The sequence below is a fragment of the Bufo bufo genome, chromosome 2 (assembly GCF_905171765.1).
Source record: "Bufo bufo chromosome 2, aBufBuf1.1, whole genome shotgun sequence".
Classification (NCBI taxonomy): Eukaryota; Metazoa; Chordata; class Amphibia; order Anura; family Bufonidae; genus Bufo; species Bufo bufo.
Genome location: NC_053390.1, coordinates 307573694 through 307594436, shown reverse-complemented (window position 1 = coordinate 307594436; position 20743 = coordinate 307573694). Strand labels below are relative to the sequence as shown.

At 42.9% G+C, this 20743-nt stretch overlaps 1 protein-coding gene across 1 annotated transcript in view; it reads left to right on the top strand.

Annotated features, from left to right (window-relative positions):
- The first annotated feature begins 757 nt into the window (after positions 1-757).
- The window catches only part of ZFHX2 (zinc finger homeobox 2), a 57004-nt gene continuing 37018 nt past the window's right edge, over positions 758-20743 (top strand). Inside the window, exons 1-5 of the mRNA XM_040416888.1 lie at positions 758-2852; positions 3385-3935; positions 10638-10839; positions 12763-12834; positions 15776-15834. Coding sequence (XP_040272822.1) covers positions 758-2852; positions 3385-3935; positions 10638-10839; positions 12763-12834; positions 15776-15834 — 2979 coding nt within the window. The remainder of the gene's footprint in view (positions 2853-3384; positions 3936-10637; positions 10840-12762; positions 12835-15775; positions 15835-20743) is intronic.

Below are 20743 nucleotides of genomic sequence, written 5' to 3'. Positions count from 1 at the left end.
ATCTCCGTATTGAGCTCTTACGGAGGTATTCATTGATATTGGTGGGTACAGGCGCATATATCTTGATATATGGCAGCTTGATCGTGTGATTACAATAGCAAAGCTCGTGCTGTCGTTATTTTTTATTCCTTTCCTCAACAATTTCGCCCCCCCATTCTTGCACCAGTGCTTCACCCCACCCCACCCCCCACCCTATATTAAACCCCCCACCTCTTCTCTCAAGCTGTAGAATGAAACTCTTTAGTTAATAATTTCCATACTCATTAACATGCTAATGTGCTCGGGCTCACAGCTCTTTAATCACCTCAACATCAGACTCTGTGGGGAGCAGAATTATAAGGACTCCAGGGAGGGGGGAAGGAGAGAGACCAGCAGAACAGCAATTAACCCTTACCTTGTCATAACATATTCCTTGTCAAAGATTAGATTGGCCAAATTATTTCAAGGCAGAGAGGCAGGTGACTGTTCCCCATCCCGCATACAGCCCAAGGCAAATTCTACATAAATTTATTCTTGTGTTAACCACCACACATGCATGAATAGTGCTTTTCACGTGTAGTCCATACTCCAAATTATAACCTATTTGATAGAGCGTGCAGAAAACTGTGATAGTCATGTTAATCATCTACACACTGAAAAGCATTGTGATTTACTATCAATTACTATTGCCTGTTTATGTTTTTTATTTAACATAAGTATTCTTCTTCTGTACACAGGGCTGTGTCTGAGATGATTCTTGCATATCAACTGTGCAGGTATGGATGCTGATGAATGCTTCCTTGCCACTTCTGGGCAGGATGAAAGAAGCTCCTGGCCTCTGGACCTCAATTTACCCCTTTTCCCAACAACCACCAAAGATAACCCTTTCCCACCCCCTAACCCTTCTCCAGAATTGTCCTCCTCAGCCTCCTCCTCTGTATCTGCTGCTGGAGGAGGATATCAAGATGTCACCCCGACATCCTCCTTGTTGCAGCCACCTGTGACTCCCACTTCTCCTCACCCAAATTATCTGCCAAAGCTCTCATCTCCTGTACAGCCAAACTACAAGGAGGAGAATGAGGACAGAGGGGAGGCCCTGGTGGGACATGTGCTTTTTTCTAGTGATGGAACTGTCTACCTCCTAAAAAGTGAGGAAGAGGAGGAAGGTGAGTCACCACGGGACTCCCCTAAAAGCACATTGTTGTCACGTCCTCCACTCACCTCTTTTCGTCTCACCGCCACCTACCAAGGCTTTCGCTCTAACCAAAAATCCCTACATACCTCAGCTGAGGCAGCCGAACTTACTCAAACGGCGCCTGGCAACTCGCCCAGAAAACAAGACCAATCCAAAGAAAATGAAGCAGAAGAGCAAAAAGAGGAAGATAATTTAAGACACAAATCAACTGAGGAGTCCATAAGGACACAAAGAGTGGATGGTACATGGATATGTCTCCCTTGCCAGCTCAGTTTTCGAAGTGGAAAGCAGCTGGGATTGCATGCTTCCCACTTCCATGGATTAGAGCACCCATATCAAGATCATTTGGCATCAGGGGGGACCTCTGGTATCATTCACAGATCAAGTGGGCAAGTTTTTCTCAGCCTTTTAGAACCAAAAAAAAGCCACATTGTGTTAGCTGCTGGCCAGGAGCCAGAGAATGTTGCCCTTTCTGATGTTCAAGACACCCCACTCTTAGATGTAATCCAAAGTGCAACCGAACAGTCTGGAACATTAGAAGATTTAATGAAGGACACAAAGCATAACAAAACCAAAAGTCATGTGACTTTTCAAGGGAAACCAGAAAGTCCTAAACTTTCTATGGGCCTGGTTCCCACCTCACCTCTAAGTTATCACAAATGTGAATCCACAGTAACATCCCATTCAACTGAAGCCAAAGATTCAAAGGCCAACAAAGATGAAAAGAACAGCGTAGAAAACTGGTACTCAGCAAGAACAGAGGTGCTGGGTGAAGATGTTGAGGGAGAGGGAGAGGATATGCCAGAAAGCAACCCTTCTGCCTCACAGATCTCAGACATTAGTGAGCAGCTAATTGCAAACCAAAACCAAAGCTTCTATGGTCCAATGATGACAAATTCCTTGTTACAAATGGGAGCTCTTCATAGCTCTGACAAAGGGGGTAACCAAACAGATGCAGACCGTGGGCCTTTGGCCTTCGATGAATGCACACCATCCTCATGCCCCCAACCATTCCAAAGTCTATCTCTTCAAGGCCAGCTTTCCTTGCTACACTCTCGCAATTCATGTAAAACTCTTAAATGTCCCAAATGTAACTGGCATTATAAATACCAACAAACATTAGATGTTCATATGAAGGAAAAACATCCAGAAAGTCATAGCCATTGTTCTTATTGCCACAGTGGCCAGCAACATCCACGCTTGGCACGAGGGGAAAGCTACAACTGTGGCTATAAGCCATATCGTTGTGAAGCTTGCAATTATTCTACAACTACTAAAGGAAACCTCACCATACACATGCAATCTGACAAACACTTGGCCAATCTCCAAGGCTACCAAGGTTCAAGCCCTGCAGCCAACACATCAGTTCCACCTTTAGCAGCACCAACAGTGAATACAGGACAGGTTGAAGGAAGTCAAACATCACCCCCTGACCGGCAACTTAAGCAAAAGGCATCATGGCACTGTAAGGTGTGTAATTATGAAACCAACATTTCCCGCAACTTACGCATACATATGACCAGTGAGAAGCACATGCAGAATGTACTACTGCTTCACCAGGGCCTAGGAATGGGCCAAGAAAACTTTCCATTCTATGGAAGTCCACTTGCACCAGATCAGGGACTGGATCACCCACTTCTTTTCAATCCCATGCACTTCAGCTCAACTGGAACCCAAGGTGAGAACATGCATTGGTAACAAATACACTTTACAAGTATATAATAGTTTTAAAGAAATATATAGTCAATGAACTTTGGCCAACAGTGCAGATAAATAGTAACCAATGTCAATCAGTCAGCCAGCAAACCTGGCATTGAAGTAAAAAAAATGCAAATATTTTAACATAAAAAAGTAATTATAACTCAATAAAACTGAATTCTAATATATGAAATTTCTGGAGCAGGGTACTGGTTCTCAGGTAGTGGGTGGTATGTGCAAACTTATTTTCTGACAACGCTGCATGGGAAAAAGTATGCAATAACCAAAGACTCTTGCAAAAGAAAGGGTAACCTATCTGTTTGTGAAATCACAGTACTTCACTATAGATGAAAATCATATTCCAGTCTCTGAGTAAGACATAAAATAGTGTAAAAGTCAAAATGGTGGCATAAGATGCTGATGCACAGAATGGTTTTGATCTACTATGTTATTTTATATCTGCATGCTTTTGTAGTAATACATGTATTGCTTTTCCCCCTTTTACTTTGCAGGTTGTAGCCTTCTTACTCCAGATCCCCAGCCAAATTCACAAGTGAATGCAGTAAACTCTTCTGGAATAGCTATTCCTGCACCTCCATCCTTACCAGATTCTTCAAACCCTGATGAAGAACTATCTCCTGGGGCATTCCGCTGTTTGGTGTGCCGCTGTTTCACCACCGATAGTCTGGAAGGATTACTTTCTCATGCCAGTAGAGGCCGGTCTCTACCTGAGAGGGAGTGGAGAGAAGTCAGAGGAGACCTGCACTGCTGTCGTCTTTGTTCTTACAGTACCCAGCTTAAAGCTAACTTCCAGTTGCACCTGAAAACCGACAAACATGCACAGAAATATCAATTAGCTGCCCATATGAGAGAGGGAGGTGCAGCTCTGGCCACTGCACAGGCTTCAGCTGCAGAGCTTCCCATCAGTGGATATAGCCAGGCTTCTTCTTTCCCTCCTTTGCACCTGAGATGTAACCTGTGTGGATATGAAAGCAACAGCAGAGAGAAAATCCAGCTTCATGTGCAAGGAGGGGGACATGAAGAGAGCCTGCGTGTCTACAAGGTGAAGTATACAGAGTGGGCAATCATTTAAGTATATATACTGTAGATGGCACAAAATATTGGGTATTTTATTATTTACCTCTGAATTCCGAAGGTGTGATGGCACCTAATCCCAATTTGGTATGGTATATGGGAAGCGTCCTCACATTATATGGCACTTCAGCTATTACTGTGCTTTTATTATATTGTTAATAGTATAGGGAACTCCGAATTAATTTGTATTGCATGGCCGCGTTCACACAGTCCGTGTTTGATTGACCAGTGACTTAAATCACTGATTGTGAGCCAAAACCAGGAGATAAGAGAAAGATCTGCACCTGTTCTGGGTTTCTGACCTGCACTTGGTTTTGGCTCGGAATCACTGATGCAAATTACTGATCAAACACTGACTGTGTGACAGTAACCTAAGTCTGGGAAGGACCACCTAGCACATGGATAGCTAAACTAGGACTTTACTTATCCCCTCCCCATATCTCAGCTTCCTGGATTTGCACACCTTGAGCGGACATAGGCTATAAGGTGTGTTTTTACCACGGATTTTCCATAATCCACTAGTAAATGTAAAACATAAGTAATTTGCAACCAGTTTTGGAGGAGAGGATTACTAGATTTTTTTAAATTTACATTTTCCAATTATCACTGTTCGGGTGACAAACATATTTTCAGCTCACATCCTCTCTTCATCCAGGGATTTGATTTGTCTAAGGCCTCATGCACACGACCGTTATTGTGGTCTGTTCCGCAAAATGGGGTTCCGTTGTTCCGTTTTTGTTTCCGTGTGTCTTTCTTTTATTTTTGGAGGATCACCAGGCATGAAGGAAAGTAAAAAAAAGTCTGTCAAGTTTGCCATGCAAATGATAGGAAAAAAACGGACTCGGATGCACGGACGCGGATGACAATCTTGTGTGCCTCCGCATTTTTTCACGGTCTCATTGACCTGAATGGGTCCGCGAACCGTTTTCCGTGAAAAAAATAGGACCGGTTATATTTTTTTGACGGACTGGAACCACGGATCACGGACGCGGATGACAAACGGTGCATTAGCCGAGTTTTCAACGGACCTATTGAAAGTCAATGGGTCCGCAGAAAATCACGAAAAACTGAATAAGGCCTAAGGCCTCATGCACACGACCATGGTGTGTTTTGTGGTCTGCAAATCGCGGAACGGCACGGACAGCCTTCAATATAAATGCCTATTCTTGTCCGCAAAGCGCGGACAAGAATAGGACATGTTCTATTTTTTTTAGCGGGGCCACGGAACGGAAGTGAATGGGTCCGCATCCGAGCTGCAAAAACGGCGGCTCGGATGCGGACCCAAACAATGGCCGTGTGCATGAGGCCTAAGGCCTAGTTCACGCTTCAGTGATTTGGTCAGAGATTATGAACCAAAACCAGGTGTGAGCCAGAACAATGTCATAGCAAAAAACCAGTGGGACCAAATATCGAAAAATTATAACAACTTTATTTCAATATTATATATAAAATATGGAGAAAAAGGCCAAAATGGAAAAAAGATACACAGAGAAGCGAGGTGCAAAACCTCATTGGACAACCATGTTACTCCTTAGAACTGTGATAACAGTCTCCGGATAAAAGGCTATACCCTATGCCTCACACAAAATGGTCAAAAATATCAAAAGAATAAAAAAGAAAAATCATAACAAAAATAATGATAATAATATACACCACCCACCCCTATAAGGGATTATGGTGTGAAACTATTGCTACAAAATAAACTATGACCACCATTTAATATGAGGCCCACAGTATAAGACCCAGTATAACTATGTATGAAATACAAAGTGGATAAAAAATTACCAACATCCAACCTCAGTATGTAACATAGGTCTAGTATAGACAATGTGGCATTACAGTATAACCATGATCACATTATACAAGGGACGTACCTGAAGACATGGTCTGACCAAGAGGAGGGGAAAAGCCCCAAGCGCAAGACCTCGACGCGCGTTTCACCTTGAAGGCTTCGTCAGAAGGAGCCAGAACAAGTCTTATCTTATCCCTCTCTAGGCTCCACCTGGTTTTGGCTCACAGTCACTGATAAAAATCCCTGACCAAATCACTGAAGTGTGAACTAGGCCTAAGGCCTGTTTCACACTTGCGTTTTGGTTTCCAGTTTTGAGATCCAGCAGAGGATATCAAAACTGGACCAAAACAGTTCGGTTTGATATTAACACATCCCGATGCACCCTTTCCGTTAGGATGCGGTTATGTTACATTGAAATGAAACAAACCGAATCCGGAACTAAAACCATTGTAAGTCATTGGGTGACGGATCCATTTTTTCCAGATCCGATTTTTTTTTTTTACCCTGCATCATTGACTTTTGACACTGATTTTGCTGCTGGATCTGGTTTGTTCCATTTCACAGAACGGACACAAAATAGCAGCTTGCAGCGGTTTTGTGTCCAGTCAAAAAACGCAACAAAATGGAACAGAATACATCCTGATCAGTTTTGTCCCCATTGACAATGAGTGAGGACAAAACTGAACCATTTTGGCCTGGTTATGAGATCCTCTGCCGGATCTCAAAACCAGAATGCCACAACGCAAGTGTGAAACAGCCGTAAGGCCTCCTGCACACTGCCATATTTTTGGTCTGCATCCGGAGTTTTTGCGGATGGACACGGACTCATTCATTTCTACGGGGCTGCAAAAAATGCGGACAGCACACAGATGTCAACCGTGTGACGTCCACATACGTGTGGCCATGTCTCATATTGTAGAGCATGTCTTGTCTGTTTTGTAGAGCATGTCTTGTCCGTATTATGCGGTATCTGTAGTATGCATCGCTATGGTTTGCAGGCAGCAAAATGGATCCGGTCATACGCAAAAGGCCTAAAGTTCTCTGGAGCTGCATCATCCACTCACCAAAATCTACAGCAAAATTTGGTGCAGATTTTGACACTGCAGATTACACCTAGATCTGCGGCTGCCCCTTAGATTGACTAGACTCAAAAAATGAGTGCATAAAAGGGGTATTCTGGTGACAACAAGTTGTCTCCTATACATAGGTTAGGTTATAACCAGGGGCGTAGCTATAGGGGGTGCAGAGGTAGCAGTCGCTACCGGGCCCAGGAGCCTGAGAAGAAGACACCAGTATTATAGAAAGTCCATGCTGGTCAAGTTACACCTCTGGCTCAAGGGAAGGGGGTTAAATAAAAAATTTGGTATGGGGCAGGGGTGCCGTTTCAATTTTAGCCTCAGGCAGCATGAAGGCTATGCGCTTCCTGCCCTTGGCCACAAAGCACTGAGGGAAGGGGGGGGCCCCAAGCTGAACTCTTGCACCAGGGCCCATGAGCCATTAGCTACGCCCCTGGTGATAACTATGAGATCAGTTGGAGTCCTACCGCTGGACTGCCACTGATCACAAGAACGGAAGCCCGGTGCCCTGTGGAGCCCTGAAATGGATGGAGTGGCTGGTAGGAAACGCGCCCATTCATTTCTATGGGCATGCTGGAGTACAGCGAGACAGAAACTGAAAACTAATTAGTTATCCCCTTTTTTAGAGATATTTGCACATTTTATAATTGGTGGCTATAATCAGTAGCATAGATGTTTGCACTAGTTTTCATGATTGTGATAGTAAGGCTATGGAACTGCATATGAAAAATAAACTGTATCGCTGGAACATTGCACAAACAGGAAAGACAATTGAGTGTTCTGTTATCAGTAGTACACAGCAGCCCTGTTCAGTAGAGCTTACAGTCTAAACTATAGCTTTGCTGGTAGAGCCCCCTACAGGCAGTTCTTGATATCATTATAGTGCAGCACCCTTCACACAAGGCATCTCGGTAGTAGACACAATACACAGCATATTTATCATAGTCTTTAGTGAAGCACACCATTGAAAGAGATGCTAGAAGGAAACAGTACATACTTATTCACATCGGTATGTGATGTCTTTTAGAGGAAAACAGTACGTTATAGGTATCGACTCTGCCTGGTATTATGCCACACAATAAACATCAGGGATGGTATTTTTATTTGCTGTAGGAAACTGTAAAGTGACACAGATCTATTCGGTGTCAGCACATGCATGCTACCAAGTCAAACTTTATGAAAAGACATTGGGAGAGATTTATGAAAACTGGTATAAAGAAATACTGCCTTAATTGCCCATAGAAACCAACCAGATTCCACCTTTCATTTTCCAAAGGAGGCCTGAAAAATGAAAGGTGGAATCTGGGTAGTTGCCACTAGTGTTGGGCTCGAATATTCGAATAGCGAATATTATTCGCTTCGAGAATTCGCGAATATTTAGAATATAGTGCTATATATTCGTAATTTCGAATATTGTAGATTATTTTTTCAACAGTAACCTCCCTTCTTGCTTGTGGGCCAATGAGAAGGCTGCAATGTCTGAGCTTAGCAACATCCCTAGCAACCAATAGGAAAGTTGCCTACCCCTTACTATATAAGAACCTCCCCAGCAGCCCTTGTCTGCAGTATTTTGCAGATCTGAGAGAGACAGCAGTGTATTGCTGTGCTCTGTGCTTTCCTGTGTCATTACATTAGATAGTTAGTTAGCTTATATATATAATACAGATAGTTAGTGGGAGATAGTCAGTGTAGGTTAGATAGTGATATAGTGTAGCTGATAGGTTCTGCTGTCCATACATACATGCTACATACATACATACATACATACATACAGACATTGTGCTGTGATGTCACAAATTCACAACAATACTTAGGCCTCTTTCACACTACCGTATGGCTATTTCAGTGTTTTGCGGTCCGTTTTTTTACAGATCCGTTTGGTTTTTTGGTTTCCGTTGTGTTTCCGTTCCATTTTTCCGTATGGCATATACAGTATACAGTAATTACATAGAAGAAATTGGGCTGGGCATAACATTTTCAATAGATGGTTCCGCAAAAACGGAACAGATACGGAAGACATACGAATGCATTTCCGTATGTGTTCCGTTTTTTTGGCGGACCCATTGACTTGAATAGAGCCACGGAACGTGATTTGCGGGCAATAATAGGACATGTTCTATCTTTCAACGGAACGAAAAAACGGAAATACGGAAACGGAATGCATACGGAGAACATTCAGTTTTTTTTGCGGAACCATTGAAATGAATGGTTCCGTATACGGACCGTATACGGAACACCAAAAAACAGCCCGTACACTCGCAAAAAAATCGTTCGTGGGAACTAGGCCTTTGCTCTAATATTCCTTCAAGCAAAATAATGTGATAATGTGCAGTAGAGGCTTAACTTGAATATCTTTTGTATAATCCTGGTGTTGTCTTATGTGGCAGAAAGGTCTTTGGACACGGTATCGACTGCCACCCCTGCACTCTCTATAGCTATGCCCCTGATGTGCAGTATCAACTTACATTAGGGATCAACCAGAGTATAATTACACTTTGTGTATGCACGAGGTGTCAGAATGACATTTGAACTGACAACCCTTATACTTTTCATTCCTGGTGGTATCAGTAACCTACAAAAACCTCTCTCTATGCATTAATACTAACCCATAGGCAAGATGATGAAACTAAACCTAACACATAAAAAGCACTATGGAATACCAATATATATAATATATAAAAAAATAATCTAATTAATTACAAGTATACATGATAAGACAATTTGGCAGAGATAGACGTGATGTAAAAATTGATACGGATTGGGCAATTTTGACACTGCAGTAGGGTTTGTGACCTCCTACGGATGACTCCTCACCAATTATTAAGGCAGTTTATTTGATTCATTAGTTGTGCAATTTTGCCACTATAGATAACAGTAGCATATTTGGGGAGGTTGTGGCAGGATATGCTCCTACATTTCCTCTTGAGGTGACTTACCTTGCTAGGGGCGTCTTAGCCATGTCTTTGTCTGTATCAATTTTTACATCATGTCTATCTCTGCCAAATTGTCTTATCATGTATACCTACATAAGTGGTATCAGATCTGTCTGTCAGCCACTTATCTCTATACTATTATAGAAGGCATGCCTTGTTGGTCCGGCCAAACAAAGGGAAACAAAGTTGTTGGTTAACTGAAGGATTGGTGGCAATATGTTGATTTTCATGGTGGATGGACACATGAGGGCAGATTTTTTGATACGGTCTAATTTTTACACGGAGTAAACGTGTCAAGGTGGCTCCTGCTTGATGATAATCCTGGGACTCCTTTACATGGTCCAGTTTATATCTCCTTTTTGCTGACTTACTTTGTGTCAGAATCATGCACCAAAATTCTGGTGCAGTTTTCGTAGCGTCTTAGGTAGTGTTGAGCGAACTTGTGTTTTAAGTTTGGCGTCTAAAGTTCGGGTTCGGGTTATCGAAGTATCCCGTTATGGATTCTAAATTCCGTCATGGTCCGTGGTAGCGGAATCCATAACGGGATACTTCGATAACCCGAACTTTAGACGCCAAACTTAAAACACAAGTTCGCTCAACACTAGTCTTAGGCCATGCCCCTTTTCCAGCAATGCTACTCCTTTTCTGACGAAATCACACCACATGCCAATTTGAGCCAGAATTCTGTCATTAGTAAATCTGCCCCATAGTCCTTGATTTAGTACATTACATTAAAATGACAAGAGAGGCTTTGCTTGAACATCAGGGATATTTCAGAAATGAAACCGTTGTATGTTAGTGAATACAGTACGTCCATGATGTTGAGAAGAAGAGTTGGTAATGAAATATTTCTGTGTATGTGTGTAAAGTTTTTGCAGGTCATTGAAGGTGTTGGAAGCGATGTATGTTTTCGCTGTGCTCCATGTGATAGCACTGTGGGGTCTCGCCTTGGTATGATGTCTCATCTGCGTTCTGCAAGTCACCATCAAAATCTTACGCAGTGGAGGCTGATGCATGGTGAAGCTGTACTTGAAAGAATTGTAACTGTCTGCAGGAGCCAACAGGAGCATGGTAAGCCTTCCATTTTCTTTAGTGAACACCGTACATTGTGGTGCTGTGTGGTCTTCTGGTGACCACAGTAAGTGTAGTTCTATACTACCTCTACTTGCCTGAATTTCCTTCAGCCCTCCCAGTTTCATGGTTGATCCTACCATGTATCTCTGTGTATTTATACAGTATCAAACATAAAACTGTAAGTAGGGATGTCAGAGAAGCCACTTATAGACACTAATTTAAGCTGAATTCTTAGCAATTTGATAAGAATTCAGCTTAAAGAGAACCTGTCAGTTGAACATGCAGTCTATCCTGCTAGCAACATGCTATAGAGCAGAAGTAGCTGAGCAGATTGATATATAGTTTTGTGGGGGGGAGATTCAGTATAACTTGAATTTTATTAATTTAAATCTCTGGTCATTCTGGGCAGAGGAGTCCAATGGTGCTGTTTAGTGATTGACAGCCTTCCCTATATGATTTTGCATACAGAGCACAGAAAGAGCAGAGATGTAACTGAATATAGTACAAGTAATACTGAATCATTCCCAGAAAGCTATGTATCAATCTGCTCAGCTTCTCTTGTTAAAGGGGTTATCCAGGTTCAGAGCTTGACCTGGACATATTCCCTTCTTCCCCTACTCAGCTTCCCTGATATGAGCATCGGAGAATGTCCTGCTCCGATCCTCTCCTTTGCCCTGAGCTGTGTCTCGCAGGGCAAAGGCATTTTCTGGAGATCTGGTGATGTACTGGGCTCTCCAACGTAAAATCTTGGCAGAGGCTTCGATGTTCATGTCAGGGAGGCCGGAGGGGTGAAAATGGGGATATGTCCAGGTTCAGCTCTGAACCCAGACAACCCCTTTAAATAACACCAAGGCATAGCTTGCTCAACATTTCCAAGTTCCCTTTAATGGAGTGTTTATGAGCTCGCAGGAGAACAGAAATAAGGGCTAAAGAAGGAGTCGTCAGCGGTCAAACAGCTCCTTTGACGAATTTCACCCAACATAAGTATTATACGATAATAGAAAAACACATTCAAAGGTGTCCATCGCATGTGAGTCACTGTAATGATGAGTAGAGAGGAACAATATTTTATTCTATAGAATAGCTATTTTTTATGAAATAAAAGGAAATGTGTATGTTTTCTAGCTTTCCTACATAGGTTGTAAACTGAGTCTGTGATGTTGGAAGATCATGGAGCAGCTGTAAAATATGTAAAGAGCTGCGAAAAATGGATACACCAATGAAGCCATTTTTTTTTATTAGAGCCACTTGTAGATTGTACAGTAGCAAGTGTTCTATTTAGCGTTAGCTTTTCTTTATTTTCTTGTCTTATTACTATTCATTTTTTTGTCTTATGTTCTTTCTTTTGTGGTTGTGTCTCTCCCGCACAGTATTACTCTGCCCCTTGCTGCCCCTCCTTTTCTCCTGGCCCCTGGCCCATCTCCGGATCAATATTTTATGATTTTGGCGGCGGCTGAATGGTGTTAAAGAACTTTAACACTTTAATTAGCTGAAACAGGAATAAATTTCCCACAACTGTCAATTTTCAGTATAATCGTTTATCTGGCGACACTGTGCCTGTCCTCTCATTTCTCTCTGCCTCCCGCTGCTGTATTCTCTCCTGCACATTTTAGTGCCTAAATCCAGCGTTTAGCACATATTTTTACTCTCTAAACTTGTTTTCTATAAAAATGATATTATTGTAGAGCTGAATATCCTGATTATCTTAAGAGTGTGGTTAATGGTATGTCTGGTTTTTACCTTCCTGTGGTAGGACAAGTTGAATACATTAACCTCTATGTGTGCAGTTCATCCTTACAACCTTGCATCCTCAACCTCTGCTAGCAGTTAGCACTACAATATCACAAGCATGCTATTCAACACTAATACAAGCTGCTATTGCTTATATACATTACATACATTTTTATATTGTTATTTCAGGTAAAGTCCCAGTGAACCCAGAGATAACATCAAATCCTGAGATTGGAGAGGAAAATGCAGAAACATCCCAAGGTGAGACAAGGACTTCTTGTTCTCTAAAAGCTATTCCGAATCTAGAAGAGAAAAAATTGAGCGTTATTACTTTTTATATTCATGTTTACAGACAGTTTTTTTCTTATTTTCTTCTTTGATTCTTGATTTGGGCAGTCAAAATAGTCAATGTCATTAAGTTTTTCTGACTTCTTCACTCATGGTTAAAACAAAGACAATGGTCTCTTCATAAGATCACAGTGACTCATGTAGTGACTCCTAAAAGGTCTTCTCTGGAACGCTATCAATAAAGTTTATTGAAGACAGCACTGTATGTGGAAAAGCAGTTGTGCTTCTTTACTTACATTGCAAAGTGCGCATGAAAAGGTGCCAGGCATGCACCAACATTAGGAGTTGTAGATTTAGACATAGTTTAGGTATACATCTATGGTTGTAAAAAGGATGTAAGAAAGAGAAGTTGCTAAGGCTAGCCATGCACATTAGGCTGGGCTCACTTTTTTCATTGGGAGTATACTGTTGTATACCCAAAAACAGTATTCTGACAGCTGTCAAAACTCTGTACATCTCTGTACTCCTCCTTCTTGACCTGTCTTTGAGACAGTCGAGCACTCTCTCCTGTTGCAGACTCTCTCATCCCTCAGCATCAGAGTCTCAGAGAACTGACCTTCTGGATTTCCTAATACCTCTCCAACTGAACATTCAATGTCTCCCATTCACACACCACCTCCTCATCACTCTCTCTGTTGGTGTACCTCAAGGATTTATCCTGGGACCCCTACTTTTCTCCATTTATACATTTGAGTACCACCTCTATACTGATGACACTCAAATTTACCTCTCTTGCCCAGGTTTCATTTCCCTGCTATCCATAATCCCAGAGTGTCTATCAACTATATCTTCATTCTTCTCCTCTCACTTTTTAAAACTCAAGATGGAGATAACCGAACTCATCATCTTTCTCCCATGTCACTCAGCTCCCTGACCAGACCTATCCATTACAGTTGACACCACCACGCTTTCTCCAGTCTCATAGGTACGCTGCCTTGGAATAAGATTTGATTATGCCCTGTCTTTAAAGCCACACATCCAAACCCTTACCACCTCCTGCTGCCTTCAACTCAAGAACGTCTCTTGTATTCGCTCCTTCCTCAACTCTAGGTCAACTAAAATGCTAGTGCGTGCCCTTGTCATCTCCCATCTGGACTACTGCAACATTCTCCTCTGTGACCTCCCATCTAACGCTCTTGTGCCCCTCCAATCTATCCTCAACTCTGCTACCCGGTCACTCCACCTCTTATTTATCCTTGCCTCCATTTGACGTAAACGTTACAAAAAAGGATACAAAAACGTAGCACACGCATACTTTTTTTTTTTTTTACAATGGAGCTCTATAGTGAACTGATGCCAATGTATAGCATTAGTCTGAGGCATTCGTTTAACCATGTATCCGTTTTTTTATATACGTTAAATGGATGGGAAAAATGTGATGTGAACCCAGCCTAAGGCTGCATTCACACGTCAGTGGTGTGTTGCGGACCCGCAAATTACGGGTCCGCAACACACCAGCCCGGCACCCCCATAGAAATGCCTATTCTTGTCCGCAAGCTGCGGACAAGAATAGGACATGCTCTATCTTTTTGAGGAGCTGTGGACCCAAAGATCGGGGCCGCACACCGCAAATGCGGATGCGGACAGCACACTGTGTGATGTCCGCATCCATTCCGTCCCCATAGAGAATGAATAGGTCTGCACCCGTTCCGCAAAATTGCGGAACGGATGCGGACCCATTTTGCGGACGTGTGAATGGAGCCTAAGTCTGTTACACTTTTCTGTCCAGCACAAAAGATGGAAACAAACTGCAAGCAGGTCTGACAGAGCCCAAAATGGAATCCTTTGGACTCCATTTGCCCATTTGAAGTGAATGTATCCATTATGTTATACCTTTGAATGGCATTTTTGGATATTCTAATGTGTACCCCTGATGGAAAGCCCAGCGAAGGGCAAAAATCTTAGTGTGAACCCAACCTTAGATAAATGTCAGCCAAAAGCTTATTTGATTGGCAGCCATTTCTACCACTTCTCCCTCCATAGACATTCTAGACACGGTATAGGTTTGGTCAAGCATAAATGTGTTCTCAATAAGGAGAGAGGAATAAGAAGCTGCCAGACACTCCTACCGTCAGGGTAGAGTAATATAGTAACATAGTACATAAGGCCGAAAAAAGACATTTGTCCATCCAGTTCGGCCTGTTATCCTGCAAGTTGATCCAGAGTCAGCCATAAAAATTTGAAATCAAGGAGTTTGGCTGACATTCATCTAATATGTATAGCCATCTTAAGAGTCAAAGTGTCATCTAATGTATAAACGACGAGCGAAGAATTTTGGTGAAAAATACTGGTGTGCGCATACCCAGCCATGAGGGTGCTGAAGAAAATTTGCCTAGCATGGTGCAACATGTATTTTTATGCCACATGCTCCGTTTTCGGACACCTTCCCTAACATTCTGCCATCTTGTACGTCGATTAATACGGCACCCCAGTTTTGCACAAGGAGGGGAAGGCTTGCAAACAACTTGTGCAAACGTTTCCAGGCTGTGAAAACACTGGGTAAAACAGTAAAGCTTTAACCTGACTGGTTGCTATGGCAACAGGATTTTTTGTTAGAACATTAGCAGTATTTGTGCCCCCTTTTCAATAAACTTTATTTATAGTGTCCAGCAGAACACATTTACTCTTCTGAGGCCCTTGACCTCCAGTCTTTGGACAGGCTATTGTATTTGTGAATTAGGCAGCAAAAAAGTTGTTGTAATAAATCATGCATGCAGTTTTCCCTGTATAACGATCCAAAGACATTTACCAGTAGAAACAGTGAACCTGTCACTCGTGCATGTGTAGTACTAGTAACCATAACCCTTGTCTGTTAGTTGTTTATCCCTTCCTGATCCCTAATCTCCTGATTCAGCTTCTGTACAGGATGAGGCATCGAGGCCTGAATGTGACAAGGCTGCCGAAGGGACTACGGTACGTATTCTCCAGTTAACTTAGGGGCCACTAAGGATCCTGGTCACATCTTATGGGCTTGACTGGTTTGGGGCTGTGTGTCCAGATGCATTGACAGACAGTTCATTCATTAATTTGTCTATGTGTACTCAAACAATCATTAAGAGTCCATTGTATTTTTGGAAAGTCTCTAAGTAACTGAATCACTGTTCAGGCACATATGCATTACAATTTATTGGGGGAGATTTATCCTTTTAAAAAAAAAAAAAGAACTAGAAGGACTTAAAAAATTTAAGAAGTCATACTTAACTCACCAGTCCCCCGATGCTCCTGTTCAAAGTTTTCCTGGGTCTCCTACTGGTTCCTGCTTCCTGGTCCCTCTCGAAGCAATTGATCATTGGCTGAGCAGTCACATTTCCATGTTGAGAGGGACCAGGAAGTAGAGCCTTGCAGGGAATCGGTGAGGTGGGTATGCCTCTTTTTTTATGAATTTTTTTTCTAATCCTTTTTTTTATTTTTTATTTTTACCTTTTCTATCATTAAAGGGGTTTTCCTCAGCAAATGGCATTTATTATGTAGACAAAGTTAGTACAAGACACTTAAGCTTACATTACACCTACAGATTTTGCAGACGATTGTAGGGAAGGAAACATTCCTTCCCGCCAATCGCCTGCTCACTAGTGGAGGAGATGGCTGCTATTACATGCAGTGATCTCCTCCTCAGTATGGGGAGGAGCGATCACTTATGCTATTTCTTGTCCCCATACTGAATCACTGTTTGTGCAGATTATGATTACACAGCATGATCTGCTGCCGGCAAACGATCATTTTTTAAACCTGCTGAAAGATTCCAATTGGGAGCAGTATTAGGGTCCATTCACACGTCCGCAATTCTGTTCCGCATTTTGCGGAACGGAATTGCGGACCCATTAATTTCTATTGGGCCGCACAATGTGCAGCCCGGATCGGGAATTGCGGATCCGCACTTCCGGGTCCGCAATTCCGTTCCCGAAAAAAATAGAACATGTCCTATTCTTGTCCGCAATTGTGGACAAGATTAGGCATTTTCTATTAAGTGCCGGCGATGTGCGGTCCGCAAAATGCGGAACGCACATCGCCGATGTCCGTGTTTTGCGGATCCGCGGAATGGACCCTTACACTGCCAGATCATCGCTGATGAGCGTTCCTGTGAACACTGGTTAGTGATAATCTTCAGTATTATCTGCAGGTGTAAAATAAGCTTTATAACGTATTGTGATAGGCAGTATCAGGGCTTTCTGATGAGCTGCTTATCCTTCTCTATAGAAATGATATGCATATCCAACAAGTTCACCATGAGGAATGAACAATCATTTTTTATAACGAACATATAGGAGCAGATATTAAGAGTTTTCTCACTTCAGCAAATGGCACTTATCATATAGAAAAAGTTATTACAAGGCACTTACTAATATATTGTGATTGTCCATATTGCCTCCTTTGCTGGCTTGATTCATTTTTCAATCACATTATACACTGCTCATCCTGCAGTGGTGGTCGTGCTTGCACACTGTAGGAAAAACGCTGGCCTCTCTGCTGGTCCGGACTCCGGGAGCGGGCATAGGCACGCATGCGCATCAGCTCATCTGAAATTCTCTGTATCAGGCAAGCGCTTTACTGTGGCAAATTTTTACTTGTCCAATCAAGATCAGGTGTATTCCTATAGGAATTCTCTATCTCGCCTCTCAAATTTTGTAGAGGGATCGTTAATTAATGGATTAGATTTTAACATGGTACTCGATAAATCTCTGGATTCCTCTAGGGACAGATCTCTTGTCCCTATTGCACAACTGGCGTCTCTTAAAGGGGTTGTCGCACCTCAGACATTGGAGGAATCTCGCTAGGATTTGCCACCAAAGTCTGATAGGTGCAGGTCCCACCTCTAGGACCCACACCTATCTTTAGAACAGAGCCTGCAAAGTGAAAAAAAGTGCACCGTGCAGGCGCAGCTGCCCTACATTAATTTCAATGGGAGCGCCGAAAATAGTCAAGCAGTGCGCTCACCTATTTTTGGCCTTCCCATAGAAATGAATAGGAAGCGCACCGCAAAAGTGTGGCCACCGCTCCATTCACTTCTATGGTGCTGATGGAAATAGCTGAGCCAACCTCAGCTTTTTTTTGGGCAGCCATGCATATATGGTGTGCCCTCCTTCACTTTGTGGGCTCTGTTCTAAAGATAGCTGTGGGTCCCAGAGGTGGGACCCGCACCTATCAGATATCGCTAGGATATGCCCCAAGAGTCTGAGGTGAGACAACCCGGCACCCCTGATTGAGGAGACGGCGCACGCACGTGCCGCGTCCCTTCTCTCTTCCTGTCTGCTGCTATCCCACAGACATACAGCGGAGAGCAGGAAGAGAGAAGGGAGAATACACGTGCGCACTGCGTCTCCTCAAACAGCTGATCGACAGGGGTGCAGGGTATTGGAGCCCCGCCGATCTGATATTGATAACTTATCCTGGGGATAGGTCATCAATAGAAAAAGCCTGGAAAACCTCTTTAAGGGCTCATGCACACGTCCATATCTGTTAAGCGGTCTGCAAACCGTGGATCTGCAAAACACTGATACCAGCGGAATGCATGATGCCATTTATTTTCTAACTTTTGCAGAAATGTCCTATACTTGTCAGCAAAATGGACATGTTCCATCTTGTTTGTGGGGCAGCGGCACAGAAATACGGATGCGGACAGTACACTTTGTGCTGCCCACATCTTTTGCAGCCCCATTGAAATTAAAGGTTCTGCATCTGATCCGCAAAAAATATGGATTGGATTGGGACCAAAAAGGGGTTATCCAAACATGCCCGGGCCCTCATATAGATGATTATACTCACCTCGTTCCCCAGCACCCGCGTCACTCCTGATCCACACACAGCCGCTGCTGCATCTCCCGGTTGCGCCGATCAAAACATCCGGTGACAGGGGGAGCAGCCAATAGCAGGCCGCGATAGGGACAAGCCTCCCTAGCATCGCCAGTGACACTAGGGAGATGCAGCTGTGCGGGGATTGGGGTAAGTATATTCTATATGAGGGGCTCGGACATTGGGGGCAAGTGTTAGACTTTGGATATTGCTTTAATACGTCATACTCCTGTCGAAATCTCGGGTTAATCTTTGGGTTTCTTTTCATTTTTGTTTTTTTGTTTTGTTTGCTGTTGTAAACTTAAAAATGTAACAAAAACTGAGATAAAAAAATCCTATCCACAGGACAGGGGATAGCTATTAGGTTGGTGGGGGTCCTGCCTCTGGGAGCCCCTATGTCTAGAAGCGGACCCACAAAGTGAACAAAGGCACACCGCAAGTGGCAAGTACCGCCACCCTCCATTCACTTCTATGGGAGTGAGGAAAACAGCTGAGCGTTACACTAGCTTCTTTTCAGAAGTCCCATAGAAGTGAAAGGAGAACGCGCTGCACATGCCTGGTGCACTCTCCTTCACTTTGGGGGCCCCATTCTAGAGATAGGTGCAGGTCCCTATCTGTGTGAGCTGGGCAAACTCCTTTCATTAATTTGGTATATCTTCTGATAGTCCTTGCACCAAAAATCAAATATACACCAGCTATGAGCTGTCGTAGATCTGAACTAGAATTTACGGCAGTTTCTGGATAAATTATAGTGAAGCTTTTGGGCCGTGACATAAAGCAAGAAAGGTAAAACCTTTGATGATTTCTAGAAGAAAAAAACCATAGGAAGTCCAGCTTCCAAAAAGTGACATACTTTATTCCAAAAATATATTAAAATCCAACATGGCAACCCGGTCTACATGTTTCAGATCTGCTAATACCGATCCTTACTCATGATCATCTGAAATGCGTAGACCGGGTTGCCATGTTGGATTTTAATATATTTTTGGAATAAAGTACGTCACTTTTTGGAAGCTGGACTCCCTATGTTTTTTTCTTCTACATTCTTAAGTGCACTTTCAATGCCAGCGCAGTCCGTGCTTCCAATTCAAGTGGAATCAGGGTGAGCGCAGCTTTGGACTTTTCTTTTTTGCTTTTTGATGATTTCTAACACACATTGGTGGTCATTTATCATGGGACTTGCAACTTTTTTTTTTTGTTGTAAAAAAAAGTTGCAAATCGCCTTTTTGTCCGGTCATGCGACAATATTTAGTTGCACGGCCAGTTTTATGCCGTCTTCAATGGCGGGGATGGAGCAGTGGCCATGCTGAGGCTGGCACCACCAAATGTACAAACATTTATGCCTAGGAACAGGCGTAAATGTTGGTGAAAAAGTATGCCACGGACTGCCGTAGTTGCGCCTAATTTATGGAGAGACGCACCTCTTCTCATAAATTGGCCGAAACCTGCGACAGAGTAGTTAGGAATCTAAAACTGACCTAAAAAGCCGGCCTTAGTAAATGACCCCCACTGACTGTGGCTCTGCTGTGCACCACACAAAAATGTAAGGTAGGACAGCACCACTTACTTGAATACACTCAAGCGACTTTGCGGCGGTGCTCGTGGCGTCAGGTCTCGGCCTCAGAGACCCCCAATATACCAGCAAAAAATGAAGAAGGTCACGGCACTCCAGAAGCAGATTCAATGTGTTTTAATCCACCAAGTATTCAGCAGCTGCTGAATACTTGGTGGATTAAAACACATTGAATCTGCTTCTGGAGTGCCGTGACCTTCTTCATTTTCTGCTGTGCACCAGTTTCAGAGCCCATGGCTAAAGGGCGGCAATGCCAAAATGAATGCACAGAGAACGCTTATATCTGTATATAGTTCTTGGAGTACCTTCACACGTGGCAGATTTTGTTGCAGAAATTTCTGTGATTGAAAATGAGTTCCGTTCATCTGAATGGGGTTGTTTTGGCAGGAAACACATGGACTGCAAGTCCCATTCAAATGAGTTCAACATTTTCTATCATAGACATTTTCTGCAAAAAAA